The sequence below is a fragment of the Seriola lalandi genome, unplaced genomic scaffold, assembly GCF_002814215.2.
Source record: "Seriola lalandi dorsalis isolate HSWRI2012SDOR001 ecotype SW California unplaced genomic scaffold, Sedor1 jcf7180002053933, whole genome shotgun sequence".
NCBI classification, from domain to species: domain Eukaryota; kingdom Metazoa; phylum Chordata; class Actinopteri; order Carangiformes; family Carangidae; genus Seriola; species Seriola lalandi.
In genome coordinates, this window is record NW_019524486.1 from 154,799 (window position 1) to 172,129 (window position 17,331).

General features: G+C 40.3%; 4 protein-coding genes across 5 annotated transcripts in view; 2 read left to right on the forward strand and 2 right to left on the reverse strand.

Moving 5' to 3' along the window:
- The window catches only part of LOC111652272 (transforming growth factor beta-1-induced transcript 1 protein), a 10,087-nt gene extending 6,993 nt beyond the window's left edge, over nt 1–3,094 (reverse strand). The window contains exon 1 of one of the 2 annotated variants that reach the window (XM_023402492.2): nt 2,830–3,094. In XM_023402492.2, the coding sequence (XP_023258260.1) occupies nt 2,830–2,842 (13 nt within the window). In that variant the 5' untranslated portion in view covers nt 2,843–3,094. The remainder of the gene's footprint in view (nt 1–2,829) is intronic. The other variant, XM_023402493.2, reaches the window with a different exon arrangement.
- A 1,952-nt stretch (nt 3,095–5,046) lies between these two features.
- Nucleotides 5,047–8,882, reverse strand: LOC111652268 (elongin-B-like). Its single transcript, XM_023402487.2, has 4 exons — nt 8,781–8,882; nt 7,792–7,926; nt 7,397–7,505; nt 5,047–6,066 (listed from the first exon to the last, which is right to left on the reverse strand). The coding sequence occupies exons 1-4, from the start codon at nt 8,781–8,783 to the stop codon at nt 5,954–5,956; spliced, it is 360 nt and encodes a 119-aa protein (XP_023258255.1). The 5' UTR covers nt 8,784–8,882; the 3' UTR covers nt 5,047–5,953.
- A 12-nt stretch (nt 8,883–8,894) lies between these two features.
- Nucleotides 8,895–13,528, forward strand: pkmyt1 (protein kinase, membrane associated tyrosine/threonine 1). Its single transcript, XM_023402486.2, has 8 exons — nt 8,895–9,029; nt 9,746–10,162; nt 10,670–10,907; nt 11,016–11,295; nt 11,395–11,501; nt 11,583–11,755; nt 12,036–12,256; nt 12,760–13,528. The coding sequence occupies exons 2-8, from the start codon at nt 9,788–9,790 to the stop codon at nt 13,142–13,144; spliced, it is 1,779 nt and encodes a 592-aa protein (XP_023258254.1). The 5' UTR covers nt 8,895–9,029; nt 9,746–9,787; the 3' UTR covers nt 13,145–13,528.
- Nucleotides 13,529–13,814: 286 nt separating this feature from the next.
- Nucleotides 13,815–16,705, forward strand: LOC111652281 (uncharacterized). Its single transcript, XM_023402502.2, has 3 exons — nt 13,815–14,075; nt 14,371–14,569; nt 14,668–16,705. The coding sequence occupies exons 2-3, from the start codon at nt 14,380–14,382 to the stop codon at nt 15,546–15,548; spliced, it is 1,071 nt and encodes a 356-aa protein (XP_023258270.1). The 5' UTR covers nt 13,815–14,075; nt 14,371–14,379; the 3' UTR covers nt 15,549–16,705.
- Nucleotides 16,706–17,331: the final 626 nt, after the last annotated feature.

Genomic DNA, 17,331 nt, shown 5'->3' on the forward strand with positions numbered 1-17,331 from the left:
AAGCACACTCACTCCACACTGAGGGGGAAGCTGTCCAGAAACTAAACTCTCTCAAGCGTTCGGCTGTGCAGCTGTATGACATCATTTAGTGCTGACAAGTCCATGTACGTGCGACTAAAGGCCAAAGCAGAGTGTGTGAAAAGCGGACTGAACATGAGTAATTACAAACTCGATGCTGTAGCGGAGAGGCTGCAGTCTTGGCTGAAATTCACTGTTTTTCCCAGGGAAGTGCTCACTTTACTTTTCACATGCCGATACCACACTAACCATTCGTTTCGGGGCTGTTAAATTTAAATATTGGTGACATTCCCGCTCCTTTATAAAGTTCCCAATCAGATCCCCTATCAGGGGAGCTCAAATAATAAATTATTGAAACCGACCATCATGGTCCAAAGCAGTTCAGCTGACCTCATTTTAAATGGGGTGTTATTTAACATCATTAAAGGGGCAGTCCAGCAATTTTAAAAGTTGTGGGAGTTAAGAGAGATAGTTTAAAAAAAAAAAAAAAAAAGAGCAGTTAAAATCGGTGCAGCAGAGACCAAAATAGGGCACTTGGACGGAATGAAGCTTTCAGAAAAATCCAAATTTCTAGTCGTAATTACGACATGGACGTTGATGTGAACGGCACTTGTAATCACGGTAACTCCAATATGATGTGAATTCATTATACAACTGTTTCTGTAGACTGAATATCACTCCTCGTGACTAATAAACTGATCCTTATGAGGGAAATTGGTGTAGGATCCTTTTAATTATATTGGATAAAAGTGGCTATTGTTAGAGTTTTAATTAAGAGGCTAAATTCCATCATACTCCATATAATTTTTTTCATACACGGCACAGTGACATGTTAAGGTTTTTTGTCTCTTTATCTGTTTTTGTCATCAGATTTTATCATGTGTTTTAGCGATCTGTTTCCACCTCTCCCAACTGGTTTTCAGGAACAGTCAGTCACGTCTCATGTTCTTTTAAGATGTTACAGCTGACTGAGGTTGCTGGGGAGCATGTCCTGTGCAGTTGGATTATAGCTGGTAGTTTATCAGTTATTGTGACAGTAAATGGACCCCCCCCCCCCCTTAGCAACTGCTGAAGTTCCGTCTGGGGCACAAGTACCTCTAATTGGGAATCAATGGTCTAGTTCAGGCATAAAACCAGTTAAGGACGAAGGAGTAACCACACGTCAGCAGGACAATAGATGCAGGATCTGGAGTGATAAGGTCTGGGGCACAAGAATAAACACCGACCCTCAGCTTCTCAGATTTTTCATGGTTGTTTGATGAATGTTTGAACAAGTTTTTCATTCTGGTGAAGTTGTGTTTCAAACATCTGGGACCATCACAGTTATGGTAGACATGTTAAACATAAACATAACCAGTTTACAGAGCCTTAGCTCATCCCAGTGGTCACTTCTGTCCCAGATGATTCACACTTCTGGTACGAGCATGTGGTGAGAACCTTGTGCATATACTACTTGCCCTCCTCCTCCCTGCTGTGTGTCTCTGTCTCTTACACACACATACACACATACACACACACACACACACATACTTGTACAGACTGAACTGCTCATATAAGGAGTTGAACTTCTCTCAATGGGAATTATGACCATATTTAGAGCTGCCTGCCGACTTGTTTGTCTTGGCCAAAGACCTCTCTAACAAGTGGTCTCTCTCACCGAAAGCCTCGCCAGATCCAATACATAAACTTACAACATTGTCGGGGCAGCAGCATAAACTGAGCGTGCTGAACATGGCCACTGCCTCACTAACACTCACCCAGTCACTCGGTCTCACTGTGTGCAATCCAATCCAGATGTGCTTGGCTACATCTGGCCTTTCCTTATAGAATTGCTTGAAAAGCATAAATTCCCAAGTTCTGAAGTGGACTTCATGAAAAAAAAAAAATGTTCCTGAGCGAACAAATGGGCAGCTGAAGCAAAAGGCCTTTCTATTTTCATTGAACTCTGTGGCTTTTTGAAATAGCAATGTTGCCCTGGGCTATTTCAGGGCCTGTCCAACACTGCTATTCCCCAAACACAAAGCTTCTCATAATGTTGTTCTGAGAAAGAGAAAAAAAAAAAAAATCTTCCCTCCACATCTTTATCAGTAGAAAGAGAGAGCCAGTCATACTCCTTGATGCTGGACACACTCCTCTTTCATGTCTCCTACCCTTCAAAATGGAAGACACGCTGTCTCTCCATCCCTGATTTGTTAATATTAATGGATGGAGGCTGCTGTGGAACCATTTAAATCTAATTTACAAAGAATTTATTGAATTTGCAGGCCATGCATGCATGACACACTCCATGGCGGTCAGGCAGATATAGAGCAGAGTATCACCAGTTCTTATGTTACCTGTATAAGTATGTGTGCATGTGTGGCCTGTATGCTTGGCAAAGTAAAACACATTTCTTAAAATGATATATCCAACATCTTTACAGGATGTGAGCACACTGTGGAGAGGATAAGAGTTAAGAATATACATTACATCAAGAAGAATTACTCTTAACAGATATCATATGATGTCATATCAGAAAAAAAAAAACCTTCAATGAAAAGTTGAATGACAGTTATACATAAGGAATTCCCACTGCTTTTCTCTGCATTAACATCTTATTACCCAATGGCAGCCAATAAAAAATCCCATTATATTACAGCCTCTTTCATGTCCTTGGGAAAAGGGAAAGCTTGTACTCTACTAAGACTGCCAGAATCAACAGGGACCTTACTTCCTCTGTTTGGGCACACCACCCCTTTCCCAAAGATCCCCTCAAGATATCTCAACATGTAGTTACACCGCTTGAAACGAACGAACGGCACAAATACTCACCCAAATCCTCCATGATATGATTTCAGCCGAGCGTTTTCCTCTTTGTGTGATACAACACGGACGCGGACAGCATGAAGTAGTAGTGATGGGCGAGTATCAAAGCCAGATAGTCAGCCTCGGTACTATTGTCTGCGTCGGTCCTGAATAACTTCTTGGGACACCGTTATCCGCCGAGAGAGGAGGAGGAGGAGGAGGAGGAGGAGGAGGAGGAGGAGGAGAAGGAGGAGGAGGAAGAGGAGGAGGAGGAGGCGGAGGAGGGCGTCCCGTTTCTTTTTCCTACACGACTGTCTTCCTGTGTAATGCCTACCAGGACCTCAGACCGGAGAAGGCGTAGTTAAATAAATGTGGTTACAAACCCCGCATACCCCGGACACAAGACGTCATCCTGGACATTCCTAGTCCATATTTGGGAGACAAATTTAAGGATTTCGAGGCGCTGCGAGCTGCACAAACTGCGACTGGACGAGCTGCTGCTGCGACGATGCACTTGTGAACTTGTGTCACAATAAAATATTGGAAAATGCTTTTTACTGGTGTTCACAGGAAACAACCCCGGCGGGCCAACACCCTTTTCAAAAAAAAAAAGAAGCTTGTAAATAGATCATTTGGATTTGACCATGTGCATGAAACTTGTTTTAAATATATATCCCTTTGCCATACCTGCACACAGGCCATGGACAGGATTTTTTTATTTTTTAAATATTAGTCTAAATCAGAGAAATTTGGTCATTTTACAGAGGCTTAAAAATTCATATTTGCCTCATTCAAGTGATCTCTCATTAATTTTCTATTGAATTAAAAATAGTAGATCAAGTGACTTCACCACATAACTGTCCAAAAAATTGTCTGAGCTTTCTCCACCCCATCGCTGGGTTAAAGGATAAATTCACTTTTTTTCCAAGTGTATCTTAACACAATGCTCACATTGCCATATATATACTGCTTGCTGTAACTGCTCCTCCTCTTCCTTCCTAAAGTGATTTCTTGTTAACTCTCGTTGATCTTTTTACAGTAATTGAGGAATGTACATTATCTCCCCCATCATGTCTGAAGTTGCTTTATGGGGGGTAGTACTCTAAACCTGCTCCCAGGTTTAGTCAGTTAGTTGGGATATTTATTGGAACACAAATTCATTTAAGAAAATGCACCATTTGAGAACAATATATACTAAAATAATAAAGGTGTTAGATTTTGGCACCAGGTTATGTAACAGATTACACAGTGGGCATTTTAGCTTGTCATAGCACAAAAAGCTGTGCATGTGAACATTAAAAACGACTATAACGGGACTAATAGTGCCACTTATGTGCAGGTATTTAAGGTCCTGAGAATGAGTTATATCCCCATTTAAGTTTTTAAGTTATTAAATTTGTAATTTCTAAATAGTCTATTTTGAATGTACTGTTGTAGTCTATACATCTTTTGTACATGACTTGGAAAATAAGTTATTTAAAAAAAAAAAAAAGAAAGAAAGAAAGAAAGAAAGAAAAAAAGACATTTAATTTGGGTGAGTTAGTTTCATGATCCTGGTATTGTAAATGCTGGCTCACCAGCACGGTTTACTGGGGCACTTGATGTAACTGAGCCATCGTTAATGAAATGCGTTTCACCTTTGCTTTTCCTGTTAAGACAGGTTAAAAACTGTTGCCTGGGGTTTTTAGGACCTCGGTGAAGTTGCCTGCTTTGGCTTGCTGGTAATGTAATCCAGTCTTATTTAACTCCATCAGAAAGTTAAAGAAAACTGTTGATTTGCTGTATATATCCATTTGTATATCTCTTTATTTGTCATTACAAGAGAATAATTTAAAATAATGGTGCCAAGTGGAAAAAATTATGGTATCAAAGCTAAACTTTAATTTCATTTTTTTATGGACAGTATCTGTGCGTCCCTACTAGACCTATTTCAGTGAAGACATTGTGACATGTCTCAGTAGGAAATGCACAGGTGTACATAATGAAATTAATGATGGCTTAATTTAATTCAGCTGCTTCAGTTTCAGTGTCTCTGTAGTGTGCACGCTGGCTCACTGTCACCACTTACCGAGACGCTCGCTACGTGTGCCTTTCCTACAATGACAAGTCAAAATGTCTGCTGCGACAAACACCGATGGTAGCTACAGCCTGCCCATCATCTTTAACAGTTAACCCTTAAATTTGAGTTATTTTGTTTAAGTGTTGACACAAACCTGTGTTTAAAATAAAAATCAGCCAGCAGCGTAAAAAACAAAACAGGAAAAACTTTTAATTAAGCAAGCTTACAGTTACAGGCTATGTTTATGTGATTAGGGGAAGGTGCCACATTGATGTTGGTGACATGTGATGTATGCATTTTCAAAATTAAAATTTAATACAAGAAAATGCTCCTCCTGTGTTTACTGTACGTCACAGACAGTTTGTCCTCTGACCAGAAAATCCCTCTGCTGTCTAAGAGGTACCTGCCTTTGGTCTCAGTGCATGAAACATACAACAAAGAACTGACAAGTAAAACATACTGAAGAAACAAAATGACAACATCGACAACAAATAAAAGTAACATATTTATCATAAAGATGTTCTTTCCTGGTATGAAATCAAATCCAAAATGTACAACAAAACTGGCAGAACTAGACCAAGGAAACTTATCAGCCGAAGGTTCATCTGTTTCTGTGAAAATAAAGCCATTGTTTTTAGTTTGTTCATGCAGTTTGCCGATTTGAGACACCGGAGTCCTTATCCATGCATGTTACTTCTAGAGAACTGTGACATACAACTACGTCTTCACCTTTTCTGAAATATTAATGATAATAATTATAATAACTCACACACACATACACACACACAATCATACTTTTCAAACCAACTTCCTCACTCAAAAAGTTTGAGCCAGTTGGTGCTTAGGAGCAAGATCAAGGAGCAGAACTGCACGTGATGTGGAAATAAGGAGGTTAAAAAATAATAATTTTTGAAGCAAATTGGGTGGATGCTGGGATGATAGCATGAAGGTAACGTGGATAGGCTTGGTTACCTACAATGTTCCCATCCATCAACTGAAATTATATTACATATCCTCCACCCCGCTACTTCTCCACTGCAGTTAATCCACACACACCCACTTCCATCCTTCACTCCATTGCTCTCCCTGCTATCACTGCACCGCCTGTTCGTTGGCAGTGCTACCGGAGTCCTGAGGCTTCATCACATCAGGGAGTTCTGGGGGGCTGGAGAAGGCCTCAATGTGCAGCTGCTCAAACATCTCATCTGGAGGGCAGAGGAGACAAGGAAACATTAGCTCCGTCTTGACGAGAGAGTTGCACATGTCTAAATCAGTCATATCGCAACACCATTTCTGTGAACATTTACTGTGGCAAGTAGTTCTGGGTGAATATGCATCAACTTCAGTTGTTGCTCAAGTAAACAGAAAGTTAAATTAGTCTAGTTAATGCACTCAAATTTGGAGTTGAATATTTAAGCCAGTTTTGAATCCAGGGGAATTTTATCACGTTAACTAGTTCAATCTCTTTTCTGGACCAGTGAGGACTTTGTGAATATTTTCAGACTGGCAGCTAAAATTGATTGGAATGGTTTTGGTAAATCCAAAAGGATTTAGTTTTGTCTGGAAAGTAAAAAGAAAAAAAGAAAAAAAGAAAAGAAAGAGATTTTATCTGAATATGAATTATATTCAAACTACATTCAGAGACAGTCTAAAATCTAATATCACGCTGACATTTCATTTAAACTGTTCCTTAAGTCACTCACAATGCACCACACTCAGTGATGTCACTACCAGGGCACCAGTCAGCTGAATGTGACCTTAATACAAACCATGGCAGGATATATTTACCTTCTGTCATGTTTTGTGCATTATGAACTTCTGTACAATGTAAACAATATGACATTGAGCGGACATATATTTATCAATTTAACTGATGGTGACTGAGACACCACAGACTTACAGAACATTTCAAATAGCTATGGCTTTAGGCAACACAATATTTTGCAACAATGATCGAAAGTCATACAAGGAAAAAATCCATTGCAGAAGAGGCAGCAATATCAATTTTTCAAGCTTTCGTAATGCATTTTTTTAAAGATACAGCACAATTCCAATTTCTGTCAAGTGGAAAAACTCTTTCCGCTGTGCTTATTGCCATTATCTCGGTTTCTAATCTCTAAAGCACTCAACAGTTGTACAGCCAAAGCTAAACTCCACAATGCTCTTTGGAGACGGTTAAAGAGCTTTCTGTGAAATGACAGAGTGAAGCAGACAAGGTAGACTGAGGTAAAGTCAGTATAACAGAGAAAATTACATTAGAAAATTACTCTTGAATGGCACTGAGCATCAAAGATTTATATTTAACCCATATTCAGATGTTGATGACCTAAATGACATTGATGCAGATTAATTGGCCACAAAGCTTACAGACTTAGAGAATAGATTTATAGAATAATTCCCCAAAGAACAGTAGGAAATAGATGGAAAGAGGCAGAAAGACAGGAAATACATGATATGCAAAAACACCATATCATGAGGAAAAAAAACAAAAACAAACATCCCTTCAAGCACACAAACAACATAAACTGAACATACCATTTACGCGGAAGGCCAGACCAACTGTAGCTGGGGCTTGAGGTCTGGCAGTCTGGTTGGTGAATCCACAGTCACCCAGAGTTTTGCTGTCTTCTAACAACTGGTCATCCTGTGAAGCAACAGTTGAAAATGTCACAGAATCCCCTAAAGGCCTCAAAATCTATGAATCTGCTTGAATGAATATGGAGACTTTGTCAGATATTTACAGGAAATATTTTAGTCACTGCTCTAAAACACAAGTAATGTGCCACCATTGTCATGAGACTGCAAACCTTCATTGCAGGTACTTTGATTAAACTAAAATTCATTATTAATCTCTCTGATGCTGTAATGCTGTCAGGTATGTGACATGACTCAGTTTGGTGTCATTCATATACTTGGCCCCCAAAACTCACTTTGTAAAGCCGCTGGTCTTCAGGTGGTCTTTTAAGGATTCCTTCAACAATACGCTTCAGCTCATAGACAGTGGTGGACTCCTTGGCATCTGTGAAGATTGTAGTCTTGTGACGTCGAATCATTAAGAACACGTCCTGAAAAGCAATGAGCATAAAATTGTATGGTTAAGAAAAACTATGTCAAAGGCAAATTGAGCTGTATTTTAATCTTGAAGATGAGCGCTTGGTAGTGGTTTTACAAAAACGTTAGTCAGTTTAAAAAGGACAGTTAATTCTGTGGCTCTGGTAACTTATAACCAAGTTAACTGACATTAACCCGTCTTTATCTGACAAGACATCTCAGTAGGTCATTAAAGTCTTTAACAACTGTCCATCTGGCTACTGTTTATAACACCTTCATAACCTGATGGACACGGTGCGTGTTTTCTTAGCGTAGACATTTTAAGGAAATTTGAGTCTTTAGTTGGTTGTTTTGCCAATGTGTCCGAATGCAGAAGAATGAACGCTACGGACAATTCATTGATTCATGAGCTAGCTGCAAACAGTGAGCAGTGGCAGGGAAACGAAGGTCTAGGCTAACGCGAAATTAGCCAACACGAAACAGCCTGGAGACTTTTGAGAGACAAAAATAGGCCTGGCAGTTAGCTCTAAATTAATACACGTTGTAAGTCTAACAATGACAGTATATGTACAGTTGTTCTGACTAGGCTAACTGGGTTAAGTGTCTGACGTTACATCATTTCCAAGGTTAGCCAAGCTAAGATAAATTACCTCGCTACAACCTCTCTTTACAGATAGGAAGGCGAAGCTAACACAGCAAACTTAGCGTTAGCTGCCTAGCAAACACAAACTGAAATAAACAGTCCCATAATGCACAATATAATTTGTTATCGCAATGTAAATCTTTTGAACAAAGCGTTTAACGTTAATTCAATGTTTGTAAATAGGAATCAATCTCACAAAATTGTTGATAAGAATAATAGAGGTACCATTTCAAGTGGTCAGCTAGCTAGCCAGTTGCGCCAGCCCTGTGTTGAACCCCAGACTGCACCGCTTGCGGATATTGCGCAATTCAGATAAGCAGTCTGTATTCACTGAAGGCAGGTACGTAGCACTACGTATAATTTTCAGAATTTGGCGCCAGGTAGTTTCATGCTTGAAAGATGTACGTGTCGTTTGATCTGGACACAGCAACTATCTGAGTCATGAAGACCACCTGTCCTTAACACTGGATTATGGTTTGTGTGATAACGTTACTAACTTGTACTTTACCTAACGATGAAATGTCAGTTACAGTACGTTATTTGAATGTAAGTTAGATAGCTAGCTAATTTTGTTATGTTGTTATGTTGTTGAAGGCTGGGTCCGCCCTTAATTAACGTTTGCCAACACCATGGTGGTAACATTTGTCAGTGATAAAAACGAATAACTGCTCGGAATAACATTAATTAGCCAAAGCTAATTCGGTGACGTGTCGGAAATTTACATTACAATTCAAGACTGACGTTTTCAGACTTGTAACGTTAGCTCGGTAACGTTGCAGTCGACGGGTCTGTCCTACCTCTCAACGCCCATAGCTGTCTTCAGCTAGCAAGACCTGTTCTTCTTATGAGCTGACCATCAAAACATCTAGAGGACTATATTGATAATTTGATTAGACAACTGGCCAAAAACCTGTCAAGCAGGGCGTTAAGCATGTCAGATCGTGTCAATGGGTGTGCCCAAGCTGGACTGAAAAGGCTTCATTTTATACTTTATACTTTTTATATTTATATTTTACTTTATAGCACATGTGTCAGTGTAAATATGTTGTAGGGGAACATTTTCAGTTGTAAGTCTTGGGTTAAGTTCTGAAGAAAATTAGTAGAAAGATTAACAGGCTGAAGTACAGCAAAACAACATTGGTACATTAATATTAACTGATAATTAAAAGCTTTTCTTTTGACTATTGCAGAACACTATCTTCAAAGAAAGGAACTGAAAACGTGCCAACACAATGTCAGTGGCAGTGGAAACCACAGTGTCGAGGGTGCCTCTCCCTCTTCCAACCCACTTTTCCCATGCAGAGCAGTCCTTCTCCCTCAAAAAGCGACATGTCCCTTTTTCCTTGTCGTCAATGTCCAACTCATCCTACTCTTCCCCTAGCCGGCTCTCACATTCTCTGCCCCCGCTGCCACCATCCAAGGGATGTCCCCCTCTGAGTAGGATGTTCCCCCAGCATCCATCCCCTTGGACACCCCTGTCTTGTTCCCTTAGAAAGTCTCCCCCTCCAAATTCTGTATATGATCCCAGCAAACAGCAAACCTATTTCAGTCAGTGCTTCACCAATTTGGGCCTACTAGGAAGAGGATCCTTTGGAGAAGTCTACAAGGTGAGTAAGACAAAAAAATTTGTCTGTTCTCTTTGTGTGTATGAAAGTGATATGATACATACGCTGTATTATATGTTACTGTATCTTTACATTAAGGACGTTTAAATTCTTCTTAAATTCAATTTTGTGAGAAATTACAGTAAGAGGTTAAAGGTTAAGACACTTCAAACAAAAAAAATACAAGTGTGAGAAATCAAAAGGCTCTAAGATGAAGTAGAAGTTTAAAGCCAAATTTTACACTTTAGAACAACCAAATATGTACTGCATGTTACCTTTTTATAGTAAAAACATTTCTTACATTGGATTAGGTTGAAAAGTAATGTTACGCAAAAGCATTTACTTAAAAGCTTGACTGTTTGAACATCTGTTCTGTGGTTTTATACTGGGGAATGTCACAATACAACTTTAGATATCCCTGTAAGTGTTATTTTTTCTCTGTGACTAAGATTATTATTTAGAGATCCCCAAATAGATGAGAAAGCCTCAGCATTTTCTGTGATTTTCTAGGTGCAAAGCAACAAGGACGGTCACCAGTATGCAGTGAAGCGCTCTGCTCATCGCTTCAGGGGTAACAGTGAGAGGAACCGGAGTGTGAGGGAAGCCAGGAACCACGAGCGCCTGTGTCCTCACCCTCACATCCTGAATTTTGTGGCAGCCTGGGAGGAGTGTGGCCGACTCTATATTCAGACAGAGCTGTGTAGCACCAGCTTGCTGCTCCATGCTGAGAACCAGCCTCCTGGTCCAGGTCTGTCTTAAAGGGATAATAATGCAGATGGTGGCATTGGCTTTTGATACATATAATGTGCTGTGCTTCTTGCTTGACATGGCTTTCTTTTAAAAACCTCCAATCCAGATGAGCCTGCAGCGTGGGCCTACCTGTGCGACATCCTTTCAGCACTGCAACACTTGCACTCTCATGGTTTTGTTCATCTGGACCTCAAGCCTGCCAATGTCCTCATCACAGACTCTGGTCGTCTCAAGCTTGGGGACTTCGGGCTGCTGCTTGAGCTCAAACAGAAGAGTACAGAGCTTGTAGATGGGAAAGTGAAAGAGGATGCTCAGGAGGGAGATCCCAGATACATGGCTCCTGAGCTTCTCCGGGGGGAATATGGACCTGCTGCAGATGTTTTCAGGTACAAATACCATATATGAGAAAATTAAATGATATTCTAAAATGTGTAACTGATTGCTCCGATTTAATTTAGTCCCTAAATATTGTCATTTTCATTTAGTCTGGGTGTTTCTATTCTGGAGCTTGCCTGTAATATTGAAGTTCCAAATGGCGGAGAGGGCTGGCAACAGCTCAGACAAGGCTGCCTCCCCTCAGAGTTTACCAATGGTAAGATCCACTTTCTTTTAAGTGCTCATTTTTTTTTCTTGAAATGACTTATGTTTTTACCATTTCCATCTGTACTTGCAGGCCTGTCAACTGAGCTGCAGGCAGTACTGCAGATGATGCTGGCCCCAGAGCCCTGTGAGAGACCAACAGTGTCTGAGCTCCTTGCCCTCCCCTCTGTTAGGAAACACAGGTGGAAGAGGCGCATCTATCTCATGGTCGCTGAGACCGTGGTGACACTGGCCTCTCTCTGCCAGGTCAGATGTCTATGAAACTTTTTAAACATTAACTTTTGAGGTTTGGCCTTGCAAAGATTTACTTAATATGTTATCAACTGGCATAGTCCACGATCAGCAGCCTTTACCAAGTCAGAGGTGCAAACCAAGTATCACAAAAAAGTATTATTCAAAATATAAGAATATAAGAAAATATACAATATACAATATTCAGTGTAAACCCTGAATCATAAAAATTTACTTCTTATCAGTATGCTGTTACATTTTTATATCATATATATTTTCTGGTCTTTTTCTATAGTTGGTGGTGTGCTTTGGGTGTAGACTCCTGTCTTCCCTTCACTTGTCCTTTCTTCCTCGTTGGACCAAGCCAGTGCCCTGCACTCCTCCTAAGGACAGTTGGGACAGGGATTTAACCCTGCCCCTCGGTGCCATGACCGCTGACTCAGGGAGCCCAGAGGATGATGCAGTGTTTCTGCTGGACCGCACAGACCCAGAGCTTTCCCCCACCTTCTCACACAGGTAGAGAATCCATGTGTCCACAGGATGAGGTTCTTTACAAGCTTGTAGCACTTGCTCTTTAAATTGACAGAACGAAAGTGAATTTCTCACGTGAGATTAGTTGAGTATTTAAAACATTTCAGAAATATCCCGAGCTGATGCTAAGGCTCTGTGTCAGTGTGATCCAGGCGTATTTTAATGGCACGGTATCGGCTAAAATAACACTGATCAAAATCTGATCTGTTCATCACTGTACTCTGCTGTTTCCCACCTCAGCCTGCTAGTGTTGCAGCATCACACTGCATAATCCAGTGAAAGTTACCCTGTGCTGGACTTTCATACAAAATTTAACAAATTCATAACTTATTTGTAGTATCTTAGAAATGTATTTCCTGTACAAATATCCAGCAACAGTGAAGTAAAGAAACAGCTGTTGGGCCATGTCATGTGCCTGTGCCTTGAGCTAAATTTGTTATTTCTGTCAGATTCGCTGCTTAATTTGATACATATTCCCCATTTCACAGGGTGAAATCCAGATTGTCTGTGGAAAGCACATCCACTCCTCTCCCAGGTTCCCCGATGCGCAATCACCGAAGTCCTGCCCACACACCCACTCACCCAAATCTGGGTGACTGGTCCTCCTGTAACTTGGCTCTGACCCCCTCCAGCATCCACTCAAATGGTTCCTTCCACACACTGACCCCCAGTGCAAGCCCCATACACACAGAGCTTCATACAGACAGCGTGAATGAAAAGTCCATGCAGAGCCGACATTCTACATCCACCAAGTCTTCGCAGAGGCTCGGTCGCAACTGGGTCCGAGCAGAGGAGGCTTTACCCCGACCCAACTTTGAACCAAAGAACCTGCTCAGTCTGTTCGAGGAAACAGCTGTGGAGGGACAGCCATGAGTACAAGACTGCCAGTTTACCTTCAGGGACGCGGTTTTCACTTCTGAGTGTCAGGTGAAAAACAACCTAATGTATGAATGTACCAAGTTCACTACTTAGCTTGTATGAATTGTGTGTGTGTGTGTGTGTGTGTGTTTTTTTTTGCCATTTCATTACAGTCCTGCAACTGCTTCTTTTATGTATTTGAAAAAAAAAGAATTTAGGGATAAGGGTTGAATATGTAACCAGACCGTAAAGCACTTTTGTTATGTTTGTGTAAATGCAATCTATTGCTGAAATGACAAGTCATGGTTTATTGTTAAATAAGTTATCATTGGCTTTGTGTACTCTGAGTCATGTACCTCAAGATTTGCAAAAGAAAATAAAACGAGGAGGAAAGCAGAATCTCAATTTGTGAGCTGTTTTTTTTTTTTTCCTTCTTTTTTAGCATATTCCTGTTCATGTGAATCAGAAAAGCTGTTTTCCACATCAATGACTGGGAGATGACAGGTCCATTAATAGAGGAGATATCATTTGAAACTTCACTTCGCATCAGAGAGAATTCATGGATAGTTTTTAAAGCGGTCAGTCTTCTCAGGATAGTTTAAGGCTCTGTTTGCTAATTAGCCAGTAGATGGCAGCAGCGCACCTCGTACTGAATGCCAGCCGCATATAAGACCCACGAAGGGGACGCTGTCTCGTGCACACAACAATCTACCGGATTATGTATTTTGCAAACCGTTTTTAATCTCCGACTGCGTTAACCGGGTGTAATAGCTGCATCTACCAAATGGACACCCGGTCTGTTCCGAGTTAAGACTCTGGAACCTGAAAGCGAGTATCTGCGTGAATGCGAATATTGTAAACAATGAACGTTTTCATCCGGATCACCATTAGATGATTTGGGATTCACCGAGACCGCATATTTCATGGGAATATCGTTAGGTTTAAGGTATGCTTCTTTTCCCTTTGTTAATAAAAAGACGTCATATTTCAGCATTACTGCTGTTTATCAATTTATCAGTGAGATAATGTTTTTATCTATCTTTCTTTTCTAATGTCTAGTTATGGTATTGCTATAATACTGTAAATCAATATTTTTCAGTGATTCAGTTGGCTAAACAAGGGGGAAATGGTCAGATAGAACAGTGAAGATCTGTGAAGTCAATATTGATTGAAAACATGTTGCTCTTAAATTAAATATGCAAACACCGATCAACACCTTGGTTCCATTTCTTTCTTTTCAGTCCATAAAGATGTCCAAAATTGAACGTCTTAATGCCCGAGTGGAAAAGCTGCTGTGTAAAGTTGTGCAAGAGGTTCTGGAGGTGGTGAAAGAGACAGTGTCAGAGTACCAGGAGAAAACAGCCAGAACACAGAGAGAGAACCAGAGTCTGAAGAGGAGGCTGCAGGAGCTCCAGGATAAGATAAACTTGCAGCACTTTGGTAAGACAACACAACTGAGCACTTGTGCCCAGAAATGTTAAAACCGATTGACAGGATGTTTGTCTCTTTTGTGGCTCATCATCTTTGTTGTCTTGCAGGAACTGTGCCACAAATTTCCACTTCAACCCAGCAGGCCAAGGAGGAACAGAGAGAGACAGAAGAGCTGGAAGAGGACATTGAACTCCTCCCTACTGATGACATTGCAGATTCATTTGAAGACCCTGACTGTGAATCAGCCATCGCATCTTTAGCCACCCCCTGTCTCTCCCCTAAAACTACGATAGGTCCACATGTTGGTGGAGAGACCTTGAGCAATCCAAGAACTCTTAAAACTGAGACTGGCAATGGGCTTTCAATACCAATTATAAAACACGTAGACCCTGTTGTTACTATTGATATCAGTGAAGATGATTCTGATTTACACTTTACATCAAATAAAATGAAAGTAGAGCCCACATCAGATGAAGACACCACGCATAAACACACAAATTATTTTTATGAAGATGCTGCAACAAGCTCTACATCTTTAAACAGACTAACCCTAAAACCTCCTCAGGCCAATTCAGGACTCTACAATGCCGCAGGGGTCATCTTCAGTCTGGGCCAGAATAGCATTGAAGAGCCACTATCTCAAAGATACACAACTACAAACCGTGTTGGTGCAGAAAAACAACAGACAAACACTAAAGCAGGCGGTTCAGACTCAGCAGCTTTCCAGAGAAACATGAGAAAACACTACTGCTGCTCGCTGTGTGGTCGCACCTTCAGGCACGCAGGCGATTACAAGAAACACAACAGGGTGCACACAGGGGAGAAGCCGTACTGCTGCTCGGTGTGCGGGAAGCGCTTCAGTCAGTCGGGCTACCTGACGGTGCACCTGCGCTACCACACGGGAGAAAAGCCTTTTGGCTGCAGCCACTGTGGCAAAAGTTTCAGTCACTCCAGTAACATGAAGAAACACCTGCAAACGCATCTGTGAAGCCGCTGTACCGCATCGTTCAGCTGTTACATCCAGACATTTTCTTTATGTATCACGTTTGTGATATTTAAGGATGGGCACGGAAAAGGCTGCCTGTTTTTAAGCCGACATAGAAGGATTATTAAAGGAGGAAAGCACTGGCTTCTCTGTGAGCTTCTTTTTGAAGGGCAGCCAAGCAAATTGCAACCCTGTTTAAAAAATGATGTAACTTCATGGAAAAGTTATTTATTTCATGATTAAATGTGCCTTCTTCTATCAAAATAGAAAGCCTATTGTAGAGTGCATGTCCGATTCAGATGTGGAAGCACAATCTAACAATTCCTACTATTTCTGCCTTACTGTTGTTTGTTTACTGTGTTATTTACTGTACACTGGAGCTTCTTATGTGAACCTCCATATTCATTTTCAAATCAAATAAAAGTATTTGGGACTTTTGTATGGTAAATTGTTCTGCATTACCAACAAGATGAATTTACAATCTGAATCCAAAAAAAACAAGTGTGTAAATGGGACAGTGTAGTTAATAGTCATTCCTTCCTCTGACTTTTTAACAAGGCTGGACAAAATAATGTGGATCCATTACAACTTTTTTTTTTCCTTCTGTATTTATCTTTTGTAGGGCAATTGGCCATTGAATTGGACTGCATTAGATTGCACAAATGCTCCTGCACCTGTGTTCACCTTGTTGTATTAACTAAAGCTTTTAACATGCTGAGATTTACATTGAGTTGAGACAATCGCTGCGCCATCTTTCAACAGTTTACTGCACATAGCTTTGTCATATGAGGTGAATAACATTGCAACACCTCATTATATCTCCTCACAAGAAGAGATAACATAATATCTTTCCCAACACTTTGAGAGCATTTCGCAATTCCAAAAGCTCCAGCGATGCTTTCACTTTCCTTCCCAACCGGATGTGACTTGTTTAACCTTAATGCAGGCTTTAAACCAGTGCGCACTGAAGCAGATGTATTCCTACTCCATGTAGTTTTTAATATTTCACATGTGCAAACTATAGGACACACTGCCACAACACTATAATACAATTGATATGAGAGCTAAGTCAGATTTTTCCATTTATTCTCTTTTTGTTTTTTCAAAAATAAAAATTGTGAAGGTGATGTAAAATTGCTAATAAAATTGTTTGGATTTCAGTTTGAGCCCGAAAGAAACATCAAACCCAGTTTCACCCATATCTAGTATTAGCACTGCAATAAAAGTTTGTAATGTTTTGTGGAACAGGGACAGATGTTGAAGTGATAAATGGAAATGCATATAAATATTTTTATTTTGATGTGATTAAGTACATCCTTTAATGTGTTTTTCTATTTGTTTCTGTGCATATTTAAGAATGCAATTGCATGTGTTTGTAAATATCATGTACGCACTTCAGGCAGCCATAAACCTCCATTAATACCACAAAAGTATCCAACTTGATATAAAATGTTTAACAGACAACACGTACGAACAAATGCCTTAAAACTGGACTTTTATTTTGAAAGCCGCCGGACAATGGACGTGAATCAGGTTCTACTTCCGGGGGTTGCGATTTGTCATGATGCGTTTTTATTCCTGCTTTGTAATGTTGTTTTCAGTGTTTTAAACTTGTTTTTATTTGTTAGGTAGGCTCGGCATTAATCAAAAGTTACAAATCCTGCTAACAATGTAACTGCATGGCGGGTTTTTTTGGACCTTTGGAATGTTTAAAGGGAAAAATATAACGTGTTAGCAAATGTAGCTAACATTAGCTATCCACCATATAACTTAGCCGCTAACTTCA